The sequence below is a fragment of the Nyctereutes procyonoides genome, unplaced genomic scaffold, assembly GCF_905146905.1.
Source record: "Nyctereutes procyonoides isolate TBG_1078 unplaced genomic scaffold, NYPRO_anot_genome, whole genome shotgun sequence".
Classification (NCBI taxonomy): domain Eukaryota; kingdom Metazoa; phylum Chordata; class Mammalia; order Carnivora; family Canidae; genus Nyctereutes; species Nyctereutes procyonoides.
Genome location: NW_026575147.1, coordinates 9,008,613 through 9,025,186, shown reverse-complemented (window position 1 = coordinate 9,025,186; position 16,574 = coordinate 9,008,613). Strand labels below are relative to the sequence as shown.

Below are 16,574 nucleotides of genomic sequence, written 5' to 3'. Positions count from 1 at the left end.
GAAGGCCACCCAGAGAGGTGGTTTCCCCTCTGAGTTCCAAATGCTGAGAGGGCCTCTTGTCATTTCCCCTTCAGCCTCCCCCCCTTCCCTCCTCCCTGATCTCCTGTGAAGTAGGGTAGTGGGTCCTTTTGAGGGGGTCTAGGCAACATCTCGATCCCCTGGCTCTGCCTTCCACATCTCCCTGAGCTCCTTGTATCAGAGGGTTTCCCCCTGTCCCACAGGTATGAGGACCCCCCCCCCACCATTGGGCACATGTTTTTCTACTGTACATACAATAAACTTTTATGCTTAGAGTTCCCAGCCTTGCTTTTCAGAAGTAAAAGGAAGCATTTTCAAATGTAGAACCCTTTTACCCTCAAAGCTGGCATTTATTTATTTTAAGATTTTATTTATTTAAGAGAGAAAGAGAAAAAGAATGGGAGAGACAGAGAGCATGAACAGAGGAGCAGAGGCAGAGGGACAAGCAGACTCCCCACTGAGCTCAGAGCCTGACTCAGGGCTTGATCCCACAACCCGAGATCACTACCCAAGCTAAAACCAAGAGTTGGACACCCAGCTGACTGAGCCACCCAGGCACCCCGAAAGCCTGGCTTTAGACTATTGCATGTGAGCTAGTCTAATAGTCTGATTTGACACTAGACCTTTACTTATGGCGGCATCCGCCCTCCCCTGGAAGAGCAAACACAGTTGTTTCAATGAAGAGAGGAGCCCCAGGGCCATGGGAAGTAGGAATCACTAGGAGTGAAAATGCATTGCTCTGATTTCTCTCACATACTTGCCCTGTTCCATCACCTAGCATTTCCGTGCACTTATGTAGTGCTGAGCACTCTGGCCAGCACCTCACAGGTGAGCATCTCAGGCTCACGACACCCCTGGGTTGTGTGCTGCCACTGCTCACTTTAGAGAGGAGGTGCATGACTTGCCTGAGGCCATATGGCAGTAATGGTGAAGTCAGGCCTGGGTTTTTCTAGGCTCACCAGCCTTACCCTGTACTCTGCTGGCCTGGGGCCCGCAATGTTGGTGGCAGCCTCTGGGCTGTAGACAGGGATTGGGGGTGGCTCTGGTAGCCCTACTGGACAGACAGCCAAGCCACTGTTCCTGCACTTCCATTTTCACTTTTTATATCTGTCTTCTTACTCTTTGTTCTGTGTAAACTCTTCATGCCTGTGCTCAAGGCTTTCTGGAGATCCCTGGGCCCACCCCTGCCAGCTCCACGTGCCACCCTCAAGAGGGCCAGGCTGTGGGTACCTGAAAGCTTGGCCCAGGTGTAGCTGGGGTGCTGCTGCTCTGTCCGGGGCAGTGGAACTTCTGTGAGGATGGCAAAATTCTCTGTTAAAAAAAAACAAAAAAAACAAAACAAAACAAACAACCATAGCATGGGGGCCACATGGAACCACTGAGTATTTGAAATGTGCCTAGTAAAACAGGGGGACTGAATTTTTAATTTTAATTAAAACCAGTATATATTTCAGTAGCAGCTCATGGCTCGTGACTCTTGCATAATGGTGCAGGTCTGAAGCATAGAGCTTGAAGTGTGTGCACCTGGCCTGTGGCAGGCTCTGGGCCTGGCTGGCTGTGGGATTCCTAGCACAGACCTTGAACCACCTCTCTCAGCCTTCATTTACCTATTTGTAACACTGAAAGAAAAAGCCATGCTTGTTGCTCCTGCTTTTACATGCCTTCCACACCACACTTCTGACTTGGATGTTGAGCACTCCAAACCAACAACCTGTTTTACGTGTTGTGAGTGATGCTGAGCTAGCACCTGGGAGGACAGTAGCCGAGTGGTCAACATGGCAGGACCTTCTGGCCATGACTTTTCCTGAGCCTCCGTGTCTTCCCACTCCAAAACAGACATGACACCATATCCCTCCCAGAGGGAACTCTGTAGAAAACACCTGTTGGCACCTTGCTTCCGACCTTCCCAGCAGCCCAGTGATGGTTTTCAGTGATGGTTCTGGAACAGAGGTTAATTTCCAGTGTGTAGAGTCAGCCAGGTGGGGCTGCTCTGGATACGTGTAACTACTCTTCTCTCCACAGGAAGAAGTGCTCCGGAAGAGCTTCCAGGACCTGGCCACTGAAGTCGCTCCCTTGTACAAGAGGCTGGCCCCCCAGGCCTATCAGAACCAGGTACTGGGTCTTAGGCCTTTCCCTACCCACGTGTCATCCACATCTGTGTCCGTGCTCCCTGAAGTCAGGAAGTGGAGACTGGGCTCCTCCCACTGTGATCCGTGTAGGAAAGGCTAGAGCAATGATGTAGGTCTTTAATAAGATCCTTTCTTTACACTGAGCTAACTGCATCCCAGACCATCTCTCCTCTATCCCTGTATTCATGCCTCTCCCCCTAGTAATCTTCCACCTCCTCTGGTCTGGCTTCTCCTGGGGAGGCTTGTGTTTCTTTCTCCTGTCACCCCTTCATCTCCCAGGTGAGGTGAGGGGGATTTGAGATAACTCAGAAGGAAGTAATACCTACAAAGGCTTCAGCGAGAAAGCCTTCTTTCTGCAGCCCATGCACAGGGCAGCTGTGGTCCTTAACCAACCAACTTCCCTCCCTTCCTCCCATCCCTAGCCTCCCTGGTTCAGAATCCAGGCCACTGACCTCAGGTTACACAAGCTCTTCTCTTTGGCTGTCCACTCAGGTGACCAATGAGGAAATAGCGATTGACTGCCGCCTGGGGCTGAAGGAAGGGCGGCCTTTCTCGGGGGTCACCGCTTGCATGGACTTCTGTGCCCACGCCCACAAGGACCAGCATAATCTCTACAATGGGTGCACAGTGGTAAGGGATCTGGGACCTGTCACAGCGCCCCCTGTGATCTTGGGGGGGTACTGGTTTGTGCAGACCGGTGGCCTCAGAGTAGGGAGGGACCTGGAGACAAGAGTCTCAGATCTCTGGGAGGTGCCCTGCCAGACTGCCTGCTCCTGCCCACTTCTCTGAGAAATGCATGAACTGGAATGCTTGGATAAGGCTGGCCTTGCCTCTGTGTCTCAGGCAGATGCTGCAGAGTGCCATCTCTGGGACACCTGGAGGCCCTCATTTACCGAAAAACCATTCTAGGTCTCCATGAAACACTTGGATGTAAACCCAAACAACCTCTTGATTCAGCCATAGAGTAAATGTTTATTGTGCCCCAGGTGCTGGTCTAGATGCTGGGGAATAAAATGGACCAAGTCCTGCCCAAGTGTGTAATATTAATTGTATCAGGTAGTGATGAAGGCTGTAAGGAAAAGATGGAGTAGGGGAAGGGGGAAGATGAGAGCAGATTCTGTTTGAAAGGCCTTAGGCAGAGAGGCCCTTCTGAGGAGGGGCACCTGAGCTGAGACATGAGTGAAATGAGAGAGTAAGGGACAGGGTGGGGGGTGGAGTGTCTAGGGTTGGAGCGCTCCAGGCAGAAGGACCAGCACAGGCCAAGGCTCGGAGGCAGGCAGGGGTCAGTCACAGGGAGTCCAGAAGGCAGGCAGGGCTGGGAGTGGTAGAATCTTCTTTATGAAGTTAGAAGCACTCTCTTGCTCCTGCAGGTGGAGAGTAAGTATGGAGGCAGTGGGGAGAATGGGAGGAGGCAGCCAGTTAGAAAGCTGGGACAGTGTCCAGCCTAGAGGTGATGGGGCTTGGGCAGGAGTGAGGGTGGAAAGAGGGTAACTGGACAACTTTGGGTGACTTTGAAGGTACAGCCAAGGGGATTGCTGATGGACAGATGCAGGATCTGAGAGGGAAGGACTAGGGAACCGCTCAAGACTTTTTGCTTGAGTACCTGGCCAAGTGCTGGTATGATGCACTGAGTTAGAGACTAGTTGGAGAAGGCCAGTTTGGGAGTAAAAATGAAGAATTCTGTTTTGAGATGCCTGCTAGATGTCCAGGTGGACCTGTGGAGCAGGCAGGGGAGGGGCTTGTCTGGAGAGCACATAGTTCACAGGTGCAGCTACAAGGCCGGATGCAGTCACCAGAGGAGTGAGCGCAGATGGAAAAGGGGAGGTTTGCGCTTGAGTGGGGACCACCTCGAAGGAATGACCCCAGCTCTCTTCTTTGCTTTTGAACTGGGTTCTGGGCAGGCAGGGCTCCCCGGGAAACTGGGAGAGGCAGAGGCACTGGCAGTTCATCTGAAAGGGGGCTTCCAGAGTCTGGGTGGAGCTTGGGTCTGCCACAGGGATTGACTGCTCTGCTCTGAGATTTCATTTCTCTACCTTGTCCTCTTCCTTATCCAGGGCTGGAAGCCAGATGGGGCAGGGCCTTGTCCACACGGTACCGTGAGGGTTTCTAGCTGAAACAGAGAGAAAGGGTGGGACCTCCAAGATTAGGAGAGGGTCAGGGAAGGAGGAGGAAACACCAGGAGATAGGAGCACAATGAGATTATTTTGATCCCAGAGCTTGTAGAGTTTAGAGTGGGGGGAAAAAACTGTTTTCAAAATGAACAATATTTTTTCTAATTAAAAAACTACTCATTGTTTTAAAAATAAACAATATTAAAAAAGTATAAAGTAAAAGTTGCCTGAAATCTCATTGAGATAACCAGTGTTAGCATTGTGATGACCGTTCTTTGATGCCCATACACACCTGAGTGTATGTGTATGTACAGCTACATACATCTTACACAAATGTGATCACATTATATGTATGTGCTGTTCTATGACCTGTTTTTCTCAACTTAAGAATACATAATGGACAGCTTCTGTGTCACTGGATGTAGATTTACTTCACCATGTGGTAAGGCTGTGTATAGCTCTGCCAGCATTTATGTGACCATCCCCCTATGGATGGACAGTGGGTGCTTCCAGACTCCCGCTCCATAAATCAGAGGTAGGGTCCACCCTTACCACATCTTGGTGCAGAGGTGGAATGATCTCCTTGAGGTCCCAGGGAAAGGCCATTTGTAGGCTTTAGAGTGCTGCTTCTCTGGCTTACTTGTAATACAGGGCTTTCTCAATTTCTTTAGTCTTTGCCTGCCTGAGTGGTAAACATAAGGTCTCATTGTAATTTGTGTTTCTTCTATTACTAGACAGGTTGAACATCTTTGTCTATATTTCTTACTCATTTAAATTTTATCTTTGTGACTATCCTTTATGTCCTTTAAAAAAAAAAAAAAAAACAAGGATGGGGCAGCCCGGGTGGCTCAGCGGTTTAGCGCCGCCTTCAGCCCAGGGTGTGGTCCTGGAGACCCGGGATCGAGTCCCACATAGGGCTCCCTGCATGGAGCCTGCTTCTCCCTCTGCCTGTGTCTCTGCCTCTCTGTCTCTAAAATCTTAAAAAAAAAAAAAAAAAAAAGCTCTGTGATTATAAACTATTGCCTTCCTGACAGTCATGTCTGTGTCTTCATGTCTTATCATATTTGATTAAATAAATCTTGGGTATACTTGGGTATATTTTATTTTTGGAGGGGGGTATATTTTAATACAACTGTCTTCCTTTTTTGGTGAGTTTTATGCCTTTTACCCATTTTTATACGACACTATTCATTTTTAATCATTCATGTAATCTTTGTATATAAACATTATCATTCCCTTTGTCACTTGTTATAAATACTGTATTCCGGTTTGTACTGCCCTTTCAATTATGATCAGTGTTTTATTTTTATTTTCTTTAAAGATTTTATTTATTCATGAGAGACACAGAGAGAGGCAGACACAGGCAGAGGGAGAAGCAGGCTCCATGCAGGGAGCCTGATGTGGGACTCGATCCCAGAACCCCGGGATCATGACCTGAGCTGAAAGGCAGATGCTCAACTGCTGAGCCACCCAGGTGTGCTGATGACAGTGTTTTATTGTTGAACAGAAACTGTTCATTTTTATGAAGTCAGCTGTATTCATCCTTCCACCTATAGCTTCTCCTTTGGTGTCACGCTCTACCACGTGTGTTTCTTTCCAAAGTATGTGTGGCTCTTCAGAATCTGCTCTGATCAGAACCCTGCATACCTTCTGGGTTGGACTGACCACCAGCCCTGCTTCCAATAATTCCCTAAAACCCAATGTAATAAACAAAAGAGCAAAAGTAAAAGACAAAGAATAAGATATGACAGAAGGGATGTTTTTCTCCTTAACAGAGATACCTTACCAATGTCAACAGATGTGGCTATCCTTGTTTGTTTTTTTGTTTTTTAAGATTTTATTTATTTATTCATGAGAGACACACAGAGCCCCCCTGTGTGGGCTCTGGATTGGTTGGTTTGTATATCAGGGTGCACCTGAAGGAGGTCATTTGCTATATCTAGGAATTAGATAGTCTTGGGGGAGAGACAGCCCCTCTAGAGTCAAGGCCCCAAATGCCAAAATAACATAATAATATAATATAATAATAATAATAATAATATAACAATAATAATATAGCCAACACAAGAGTGAAGAGTAAACTTGAGAGAAAAAAAATAAAACCTCACTAGTAATCAAATGCAGATCAATGAGATACATTTTGATAATGAGCAAAATGTTTTTAAAAATTGATGGCAAAATTATAAGCAAAAGTGTAGGAAAATGGAAACTCATCTTCTGCCAGTAGGAGTGAAATACTGAGGAGAATCATTTTGGAGGGCAGTTTGGCAACATGTAGCCGTTTACTTCACCGAGTTTATTCTAGGAATTATGTTTTTTAGAAAATTTAGCTAAAAGTATATAAAAGTATTTATGATACAAAAAATTGGAAACAACTTTAAATGGTGATGAAGGATTAAATGAATACATTGATGCAGTAGAATAATATGCAAGTTCTTAAATCACATTGGGGGAGAATAATGCATAATAAAATATTCATACTACGTTTAAAAAGAAGTTATTATAAAATTGTGTGCATAATGCAATCCTATTTCATTACCAAAAGTGAGTGCGGGTATGCGTGTATGCAAATATGATCAAAGTGTTTATAGTGATTATTTCTGGATGGTGGGATTATGGAGATAATTATTATTTCCTTTTTGCTGGCCTAAATTTTCTACAAGCAGCACATGTAGTTTTTAATACAGAGTATTTTAAGAGCAAAAGGAGGCTGAGTGTTCATCCAGGGCACAGGGGAATAACAAGGGTGGGAGGTCTGCGGTGATGAAGCCTAATGACAAGAACATTCCGCTGGGGGGCAGAGCACAGCTGCCAGTCCTACTGGGCCCCTTCCCAGCCGTGTGACCTTGGGCCAGTCATCTCCTCCCCTCTCAGCTGCTTGAGGGTCGCAGGAGATAAAAGGAATGGACGTCCTTTGAAAGCTGTAGAGCAGATTCTTTTTTTTTTTTTTTAAGATTTTATTTATTTTTTCATAGACACAGAGAGAGAGAGGCAGGGACACAGGCAGAGGGAGAAGCAGGCTCCATGCAGGGAGCCCGATGTGGGACTCGATCCCGGGTCTCCAGGATCACGCCCCAGGCTGCAGGTGGCACCAAACCACTGTGCCACCGGGGCTGCCCTGTAGAGCAGATTCTAAATGTTGGTGATACTGTTACTCTGTGAACCAGGGCAAATGTGCTTTTAAACACTCCTGGGAGAGTGGATGGCTGATGTCAGGACTGTGTGGGGAAGGTGGGAGGGAGGTCTTGTATGCAAGACGCTCAGTCCCTTCCTCCCAGCGCTCAGCTCCTCCAGCCCCATGCATCCTCCCTCTCTCTGCTCGGGGCAGGTCTGCACCCTGACCAAGGAAGACAATCGCTGCGTGGGCAAGATTCCTGAGGATGAGCAGCTCCACGTGCTTCCCCTGTACAAGATGGCCAACACAGATGAGTATGGCAGTGAGGAGAACCAGAACGCCAAGGTGGGCAGCGGGGCCATCCAGGTGCTCACCGCCTTCCCCCGTGAGGTCCGGCGCCTGCCTGAGCCTGCCAAGTCGTGCCGCCAGCGGCAGCTGGAAGCCCGAAAGGCAGCAGCGGAGAAGAAGAAGGTTCAGAAGGAAAAGCTGAGTACTCCCGAGAAGATCAAACAGGAGGCCCTCGAGCTGGCCGGTGTCACCACTGACCCAGGTGTGTGGGGAGAAGGTGCCCACCAGAGGTGGCACTGTCCGGGTGGGGGGTTGTGGCCCCGCCCCTCTTCCTGCCTCGAGCTAGAACTCCAGCCCAAAGTTCTGGGGCCTCTCTCAGCCATCCAGACCCCACATTATCTTAACTTTGTCAGCACTGCGTCCACAGCAACGCCAGGACATCAGGGCCAGGGAGCCAGTGGCAGGAAGGTCCCGTCTTCCAAAGGAGGAGCTGGACATCTCCTCCAGCTAGTCTGAGCATCTGCAGAGTGTGCTGTGGCCTCAGGCATGGGGTCTGCAGCGGGGGTGGCAGCGATTGTGGGTGTGGGGCAGCTCTCCTCCCTCCTGAGCCTTGTCCCTGCAGAGGCTGGCACTCAGTGGGTGGAGCTTCACTGAGGACCTGTGGGGTGGGCCAGGGAAGGGAGGAGGAGGAGCACTGTGGGGGGCCCTGGGCACCACCAGCCACTCCTCCCAGGGCTTCAGCAGGGCTAAGAAACCCTCAGCAGAAGAGGGAGGTTCCATCCCCAGTCCTCTTTCCCAGGGCCTTTGTGGGATATGGTTCTCTCTGCAACTTGTCCTGCCTCCTGTCTTCCCCAGGCCTGGCTCTGAAGGGTGGATTGCCCCAGCAAGGCCTGAAGCCCTCCCTCAAAGTTGAGCCACAGAACCACTTCAGCTCCTTCAAGTACAGCGGCAATGCAGTGGTAGAGAGCTACTCGGTGCTGGGCAACTGCCGGCCCTCCGACCCCTACAGCATGAATAGCGTATACTCCTACCACTCCTACTATGCACAGCCCAGCCTGACCTCTGTCAACGGCTTCCACTCCAAGTACGCTCTTCCATCATTCGGCTACTATGGCTTTCCATCCAGCAACCCCGTCTTCCCCTCACAGTTCCTGGGTCCTGGCACCTGGGGACACAGTGGCGGTGGCAGCAGTTTTGAGAAGAAGCCAGACCTCCATGCTCTGCACAACAGCCTGAGCCCGGCCTACGGTGGTGCTGAGTTTGCCGAGCTGCCTGGCCAGGCTGTTCCCACAGACACCCACCACCCCACTCCTCACCACCAGCAGCCTGCTTATCCAGGCCCCAAGGAGTATCTGCTTCCCAAGGCTCCCCAGATCCACCCAGCATCCAGGGACCCCTCTCCCTTTGCACAGAGCTCCAACTGCTACAACAGATCCATCAAGCAAGAGCCAGTAGACCCATTGGTCCAGGCTGAATCTATACCCAGAGACCCTGGTAAGATGGGCAAAACACCTTTGCCCGAGGCTTCTCAGAATGGGGGACCCAATCACCTATGGGGACAGTACTCAGGAGGCCCAAGCATGTCCCCCAAGAGGACTAACAGTGTGGGTGGAAGCTGGGGTATGTTCCATCCTGGGGAGAGCCCTGCCATCCTCCCTGACAAGCTCAGTTCTTATGGGGCCAGCTGCCTAACCCCTTCCCACTTCCCGGATGGCCAGTGGGGGCTGTTCCCTGGTGAGGGGCAGCAGCCAGCTCCCCAACCTGGAGGACGGCTTCGAAGCAAACCGTGGAGCCCCTGCAAGTTTGGGAACACCACCTCGCCCTTGGCTGGGCCCAGCCTGACTGAGAAGCCTTGGGGGGTCGGGGCTGGAGATTTCAACTCTGCCCTGAAAAGTGGTCCTGGGTTCCAAGACAAGTTGTGGAGCCCCCTGAAAGGAGAGGAGGGAAGGATTCCCACCCCAGGGGCAAGCCAGCTGGACAAAGCCTGGCAGTCCTTCAGCATGCCCCTGGGCTCCAGCGAGAAGCTCTTCGGGGCCCTGAAGTCTGAGGAAAAGCTATGGGATCCCTTCAGCCTGGAGGAGGGGAGTGCCGGGGACCCCCCCAGCAAGGCCACGGTGAAGGAGGAGAAGAGTGGCGGGGCCGAGGAGGAGGAGGAGCTGTGGTCTGACAGCGAACACAACTTCCTGGATGAGAATATCGGTGGTGTGGCCGTGGCCCCTGCTCACGGCTCGATCCTCATCGAGTGCGCCCGGCGGGAGCTGCACGCCACCACGCCCCTCAAGAAACCCAACCGCTGCCACCCCACCCGCATCTCGCTGGTCTTCTACCAGCACAAGAACCTCAACCAGCCCAACCATGGGCTGGCCCTCTGGGAGGCCAAGATGAAGCAGCTGGCGGAGAGGGCCCGGGCGCGACAGGAGGAGGCCGCCCGGCTGGGCCTGGGCCAGCAGGAGGCCAAGCTCTATGGGAAGAAGCGCAAATGGGGGGGTGCCATGGTTGCTGAGCCCCAGCATAAGGAAAAGAAGGGGATTGTCCCCACTCGGCAGGCGTTGGCCGTGCCCACAGACTCAGCAGTCACCGTGTCCTCCTACGCCTACACGAAGGTCACTGGCCCCTACAGCCGCTGGATCTAGGTGCCAGGGTGCCAGGGAGCCAGCGTACCTCAGCGTCGGGCCTGGCCCGAGCTGCCTCTGTGGTGCTTTTGCCCTCACACCTGGGGGCGGGTTGGGGGTGCAGAAGTCTTTTTATCTATATATACATATATAGATATGCATATATATGTATTTATGGTCCAAACCTCAGAACTGACCCGCCCCTCCCTTCCCCCCACTTCCCCAGCACTTTGAAGAAGAAACTACGGCTGTCGGGTGATTTTTTTCGTGATCTTAATATTTATATCTCCACGTTGGTTTTTTTTTTTTCCCTCCTCCTTGTTTGGGGCAGGGGGGCGCTTTTATTTCCTCTTGTTTTTAAAACTCTATCCTTGTATATCACAATAATGGAAAGAAAGTTTATAGTGTCCTTTCACAAAGGAGTAGTTTTAAATTCCATTTAAAATGTGTATTTATTGGATTTTTAAAAAAGCGACAATAGTAATGGTAAAGGATCGGCAGGAAAGGCCAAAAGCGCTCATTCCTGCCCAGTCGTGCTAGGCCCAGCGAGCCTGGCCCTCTTGGGAGCTGGCAAGGTTCTCTCAGCCATCTGCCCCTCATGAGCCAAGTGCAGATTGTAGCCACCCGGTCCATCCCTCCTGACAAATAGGCCTTCCCTTCCGGGGAGGGAGCCCTCAGGACAGCCTCTGTCCTCCAGTAGGACGGGAGAATCTGTAGAGAAACATCCGGGGTCCCTTTTCTAGTCACCGGCTTGGAGTCAGGGACGGGGAGGCAGGTGTACCCCAGGCCAGGCACCTGAGATGCTGGCGTAGATTTCCCCCAGAAACCAGGTTGGAAGTAGACCGCTTCAAGCTTGCTAGTCTCCACACTGAATCCTCTCTGTCCGTTATTTGTCAAGTCACACGATGTCATGGTTCCCTAGGCAGCACCTCCTGATGGAGCTAGAGTTGAGAGGCTCTTAGGAGCCGTTTCCACCGGGTTGACAAGCCAGTGAATCCTGGGCTGAAGGAATTTGAGTGGCAGTTTTTCTAAAAATGCCCCAAAGCCTATGCTGATACTGAAAAAGGGCTACTGTATCTCTAAAAACAAGAAGTTGAACCCAAGCTGTGAAAAGCCAGCATGGCCGTGTCGCGCGCGCTGTGCAGAGCCTGGTGCTGTAGTATCGTGCTGGGACTCGCTCCCCTGGCTCTTGGGCAGGTCGCCTCCTGCGGGAGCTCAGCACACCAGTGTAACAGCAGTTAATGCATCTCTCTCTATTCCTGGATTTCCACCTCCGACAATGGTGCAGGCCTCACAACCCAAGCCCTTACCCCCGCCCCCCCCCGCCCCCCTCACCCGTGCTGTTGTGAGCGGGGCTGGGCTTGCACTTAGCGATTTTCAAATGCAGGAGTCAAACGTTTTCAGCAGGTAGCTATGATTTTTCCTCCCAAATTGGTGCCATTTCTCTATTGGATCATTTTCTCCCTCCCTTCCTTCCCTCTCCACCCACTTTAACTTCCCATTCTAAAATTCTGGTGCATTCATTCAGTTCTTTGAAATGAGAATGTGGTGCTTAATTTTTGCAACATTGTTGAGAGAGGTTGGGCCTAACTGGCGGAAGCAAGATTCATGGACAGCAAGTCAAACTTCCTGGAGTGTTTGTTTTTTCTGTGGTATTAGCAGAATTTCTATCAGGCTACCCATGTGGATGTGTGTGGTGAGTGGGAGGCTTCAGCAGGACACGCAGAGGGGACCATGGCCACACAGTGAATGACAACCAAGCCCTGAGAGAAATGTCAGATATTTATTGAGCAGTCTTATTCAGATGTGGGTCTTCGTAAAACAAGTTTAACAATCAGATGACGATGCTAAAGGCAAGTTCCTGAGCTTCCAGGTGCCTTGTGTATGAGCTGAGAACCGAGCCGCTGGGTGTTTGCTGTAACTGTTCAGAAGCCCTGGCGGAGAGTCGCTGTAAAATGTCCTGAGCATTTATGTGGTCTGGTTTTAACTGTAAATAGTGAAAGATTTTTTTAAGCACTTTTGCCTAGATTTAAACAGCAACTTGAAAAAAAAAAGTATGTTTTAACATGTCATTGTGGGAGAAATTGTAAATAGTAGCTGAATATTTAACGTGCTTTGTCTATCCTTCACTTTTACCATATTCTGTAAAGTTGCATTTATTTTACAGGACAAAAATGAAATATTATTGCTTTTGAAATAAATACCCAAGAGCTTATCAGGATTTAGAATTATTCAGAACTCAGATTTATAGGAAAACCTCTGACCTTCAGTTTGACAAGCTAAAGGAAGCAGAGTTCTTTAATAAGCATGCTGATTTTCTAGTTTTGAGGAAAAGTTGGGTCCTTTAAATGCTATTTTGCTTATCGCATCAGTACTTTTATGCAGGTCTCATTTGACTCCGTGCTTAGGTAGATGCGGGGGTGCCTTGAAAACTTCATTTTAAATGATCTTAAGCAAGAAATACAATATTTTACGAAACATTTTGGAGAATGTGACCGTCTGTATGACCCGGGAAAGCCCCAGGTTGGCTGTTGGTTTGGAAGGTCCCGAATGTAACCCAGGTGATTCGGATACTTGGCATGTGTGAATCTTCCTGATGTATGTTAAATATAATCTTTCCCTCGTCACCCTTTGGTAGCAAAGCCATCAGATGAAAGGAGAAACCGATACAAGCTCAAAGCATGTGATGTCTGTCCCGCGGCCCCAACAGCCTCTGGTCCGTAACTTCCTAGACTAGTGTGTAGGCTGCTGTAAGTTGAGTCAAGAGGCAGTCTCCATTGGATGTTCCCGTTCCCCTCAGAATGGTGTTTCAGAAATTAGGTGGTGCTGTTGCCATGCTTGAGTCCATGCTGATTTTTACACACTACATGTATAACCTACCTCAAATCTCAGTCATTAAAATTAGCATGCTTTAGACGTATATTTAAAAAGTAACTATGCACAGCTCCTTATTCCCCGCCCCTTGCTGCTGAAGGTTTCTTAAAGAGAAAAATCAAATTTTTATTTTTTACTGGCACTATCATTTTTTAAGTCCTAAAGATGATTAACAGACATTTTTATCATGAGAAGAAAAATAAAGCCATTGCAACTAACAAACCTAACAGCATGACCAAGTTGTAGAGTAATAATATAGCAACGAGAGATGACAGAGTCTTCGCGTCCTCTCCCCAGTGTGCCCTGTCCACAGACGCCATCCACATGCAGCGCGAATATCTGGTTCCCCTTTTGTTTGGTCTCCCCTGCCTTTTGCATGCAAGGGAAGTGCTTGCAAAATTCTGTGCTAAGAGATTTTTAAGATAAAAATCGCTTTGCCGCAGGTTCTCACAAAATAACTGGTGCTAGCTCAAGAACCCGTTATCAGAAATCTTGACTAAAGTTGTTTCATGGATTTTGAGGTTTTGTTGTTTCTGGTGTTGTCATTTGGTTTGGATTTTTTTTTTATTTTTATTATTTTTTTTTTTTGCCAGGGCCTAAATTTCCCACATGTTGGCTTTTGTGGGTCCTGCTTGCCCTCTCGCTGGGGTGACCATGGTGTGTGTGGAAAGAGCTCATACCCTGCCCCTTCTTGGTCCTTCCACCAGCCTCTTTTGGAAATGGTAGCTTGCAGAGCAAGGGATTTTTAAAGTGCTAAAGCAAGGAAAGGAGCAGAGCTCAAGTGCTTTGTATGGAACAGCACTAGATGTGTGAGGACAGTTGATGAGTAGATGGTGATCTGATTTCATGGAGAAAAAAATGCAGTCAGACTTTGTGAAGTGGAAGCACCGCCAAATCTCAAACCAAGGCAACGCTGGTGGAAAGTTTAAGTGATACCCCTGACGTGCCTCAACCAGTCTCTTTCCTTTTGTTACTGAAGTGTGTTTTATGGACTAGGAAGCATTTTTATGAATTGAAATAGTCTAAATAAAATGGTGCTATGGTGTTTTAATGTGACTGTCCCTGATCCTGTCCTGCTGAGGTGCTATCAAGGTTCTGAAACCGCAACCAACCAAAAACAAGGTGGGCTCCAGTCTCTCTTGGCTTCCCCCTCTTCCCCTTTTGGTGCTGTCTCCTTAGACCTCTGTTTACCGTGCTAAAACCTGCTCTGAGCAGTTTTTCTGTTTCATTTGATTATTCTTCCCTTGGTGGCCAAACACAGGAAGGCAAGTTCTAAAGGCAGCTGGCTCCCCTGACTGTGAGGGGAGTGGGCCTGCCTGGCGTGGCAGGTGCTCTGGTTACACGTCTGTCCTCTCAGGCTTCACGAGAAAGAAAGGGGAATCTGATCCTCCTGCCGTTTCTACATGGCAGGCATTCTCATAGCGAGGACACACAGCTTCCTCCTCCAGCCCAGGGTGCCAGGTGGACACCTGTGAGGGTCTCCCAAGGCACTCGCATACTACGGCATCCTGAATGGACCTCCTTCCCCTGGCCAGGGCCAGGGTGGGAAACAGGCTCACTCCTTGGCTCCTCACAGCACTTGCCCCAGCGTTGCTGTCATCAGTGACCCCCCCTCCCACCCACCCTGTGTTCAAATAAAGGAAGGAGCTTTCTTTGCTCACTTGAGGCCACTGAGGCTGCTTTTTAGTTGGTGCTAATCTAAATTTCTTCTTGGGTCCACAGAAGTTGTTTGAAAAACGTAACAGGAAGCTCCATTTTGTGTCATCCACTGTCACAATAATTTTTTTAAATACCTCAAAAACAGGACATTGTGACAACTTCAGTGAGGAAGATTCTGTGAGGGTCTGATACCTGCAGGTTGCCCATCTGATGACTTACTTGACCTTGAAGAATCCAGGGTCATTTTATTTTTCACTCTTCGGCAGTTAATAATGGCAGGCCATCTAAAGGAAGGCGTGTGGTTGACTTTATTTCATTTTCTTTGTAAGTTTTGCTCTCGAATAAAATGTGAATCTCCTAGGCCCATCTCATTGAGCTTTTTCAGGCATTGTTGCTGTCATTTGAAATGACTTCCTCAAAACCTACTTTGTTAGCCAGCGGCATCTGCTGTAGTACACGGCCAACGTCGACATACCCTGGACCAAAACGTTTTGAGGTGCATATCCCAGCATAGGTTATACAGCTCCACACCCACGCGTGCATAGAGCATTTCCACGTGAGACTCCGTCTTGGCGCTCCCAGCCTTTCCTCCCGCAGAGCTGCCCCCCAAGATCAGAGCAATAGGCTTCTCCCCTGAGCAGAGGCTGCAGCACAGAAATGCAAGGCCGAAAGTTGCTTTTGGCCTAAGGATCAGTGATGATTTGGCCTACTTCCTCAGTTGCTTCTATTCTGATATCAGGGATGCTTTTTGTAGTGGTATCATTTGCGCTCTTCTCATTTTGACTACCCGTCGTCATTCAGGGATAATTCATCACTATTCACATGGGGATTTAAAAAATACTATTTGGCTCATTTGAACATCCAAATTTTCTTGATTCCAGATTTTTTTTTTCTTTTGAGGGGAAAAAGGAGGAGAAAAACAGGAGTGATGTCATTTCTTTTTCACATATTCTAATTATAAAAAGAAATAAGGGCAGGTCATATTGTGGCATATTAATGCATTAGACTTAATCTAGAACCCTTGTAGCTTTTTGATGTGTTTTATTTCTTCTCTCTTTGAATTCCTGTTTGGTTACTTGGCTTCCAATGGAGGTGAACTTAACAACCATACTTGAATATTCCGTCTTGACTTTGTAACTGTGGCTACTTGAAATGAAGTTTATCTGGGGTTGATGGATGAATGGTAGATTTTTGCAATGTCTCAAGGCAATAGGATGTGTATTATTAAACTGTAGATATTCTTAGTACAGTAAATTTATGCTGATAATTTTATTTTGTATAATTTTTACCTTTTTGTTAATATTTTTTCCTCCCACTTTATTGGTTTGCCTCCTGAGCTACCCCTCCTTACCCTCCCTTCTCCCCCAGTGTTTCAGTAAATTTAATTTAGGGTGCCTAGAAATTGCAAGTATGTATCCTTTTTTGATTTGTATTTTATTATAATTTACACAAACAACTGGGTTTGTGAACTGTATTACTCCTGGTATCTTTAAAATATTGTGGGTGTTTTAATAAATTTTATATTTATTTTTTGCACTCAAATTCAGAGTGGGTCCTTTTTTCCTTCACCAACCCAACCCTCCCTCCACCTTGAACCAGACCCAATTGTGGTATTTAAGGTTCCCTATAACCCTGCCATCCCACTGTAGGTTGTACATGCACCACTGAAGCCCTCACTGACAGCAATAGTGGAGCCGGGCCTCGTCTCCTCCTGCCAGCTGCATAATGTCAAAGGCCATCAGTTTTTAGAGCTGCATATGCAGAGGCA

General features: G+C 48.5%; 1 protein-coding gene across 2 annotated transcripts in view; it reads left to right on the top strand.

The window, feature by feature from the left end:
• TET3 (tet methylcytosine dioxygenase 3) overlaps positions 1-16,306 on the top strand; it is a 104,648-nt gene extending 88,342 nt beyond the window's left edge. For both annotated transcript variants that reach the window (XM_055312263.1, XM_055312264.1), the window contains exons 8-11: positions 2,041-2,130; positions 2,640-2,777; positions 7,587-7,923; positions 8,517-16,306. In XM_055312263.1, coding sequence (XP_055168238.1) covers positions 2,041-2,130; positions 2,640-2,777; positions 7,587-7,923; positions 8,517-10,294 — 2,343 coding nt within the window. In that variant the 3' untranslated portion in view covers positions 10,295-16,306. The remainder of the gene's footprint in view (positions 1-2,040; positions 2,131-2,639; positions 2,778-7,586; positions 7,924-8,516) is intronic.
• The last annotated feature ends 268 nt before the right edge of the window (positions 16,307-16,574 follow it).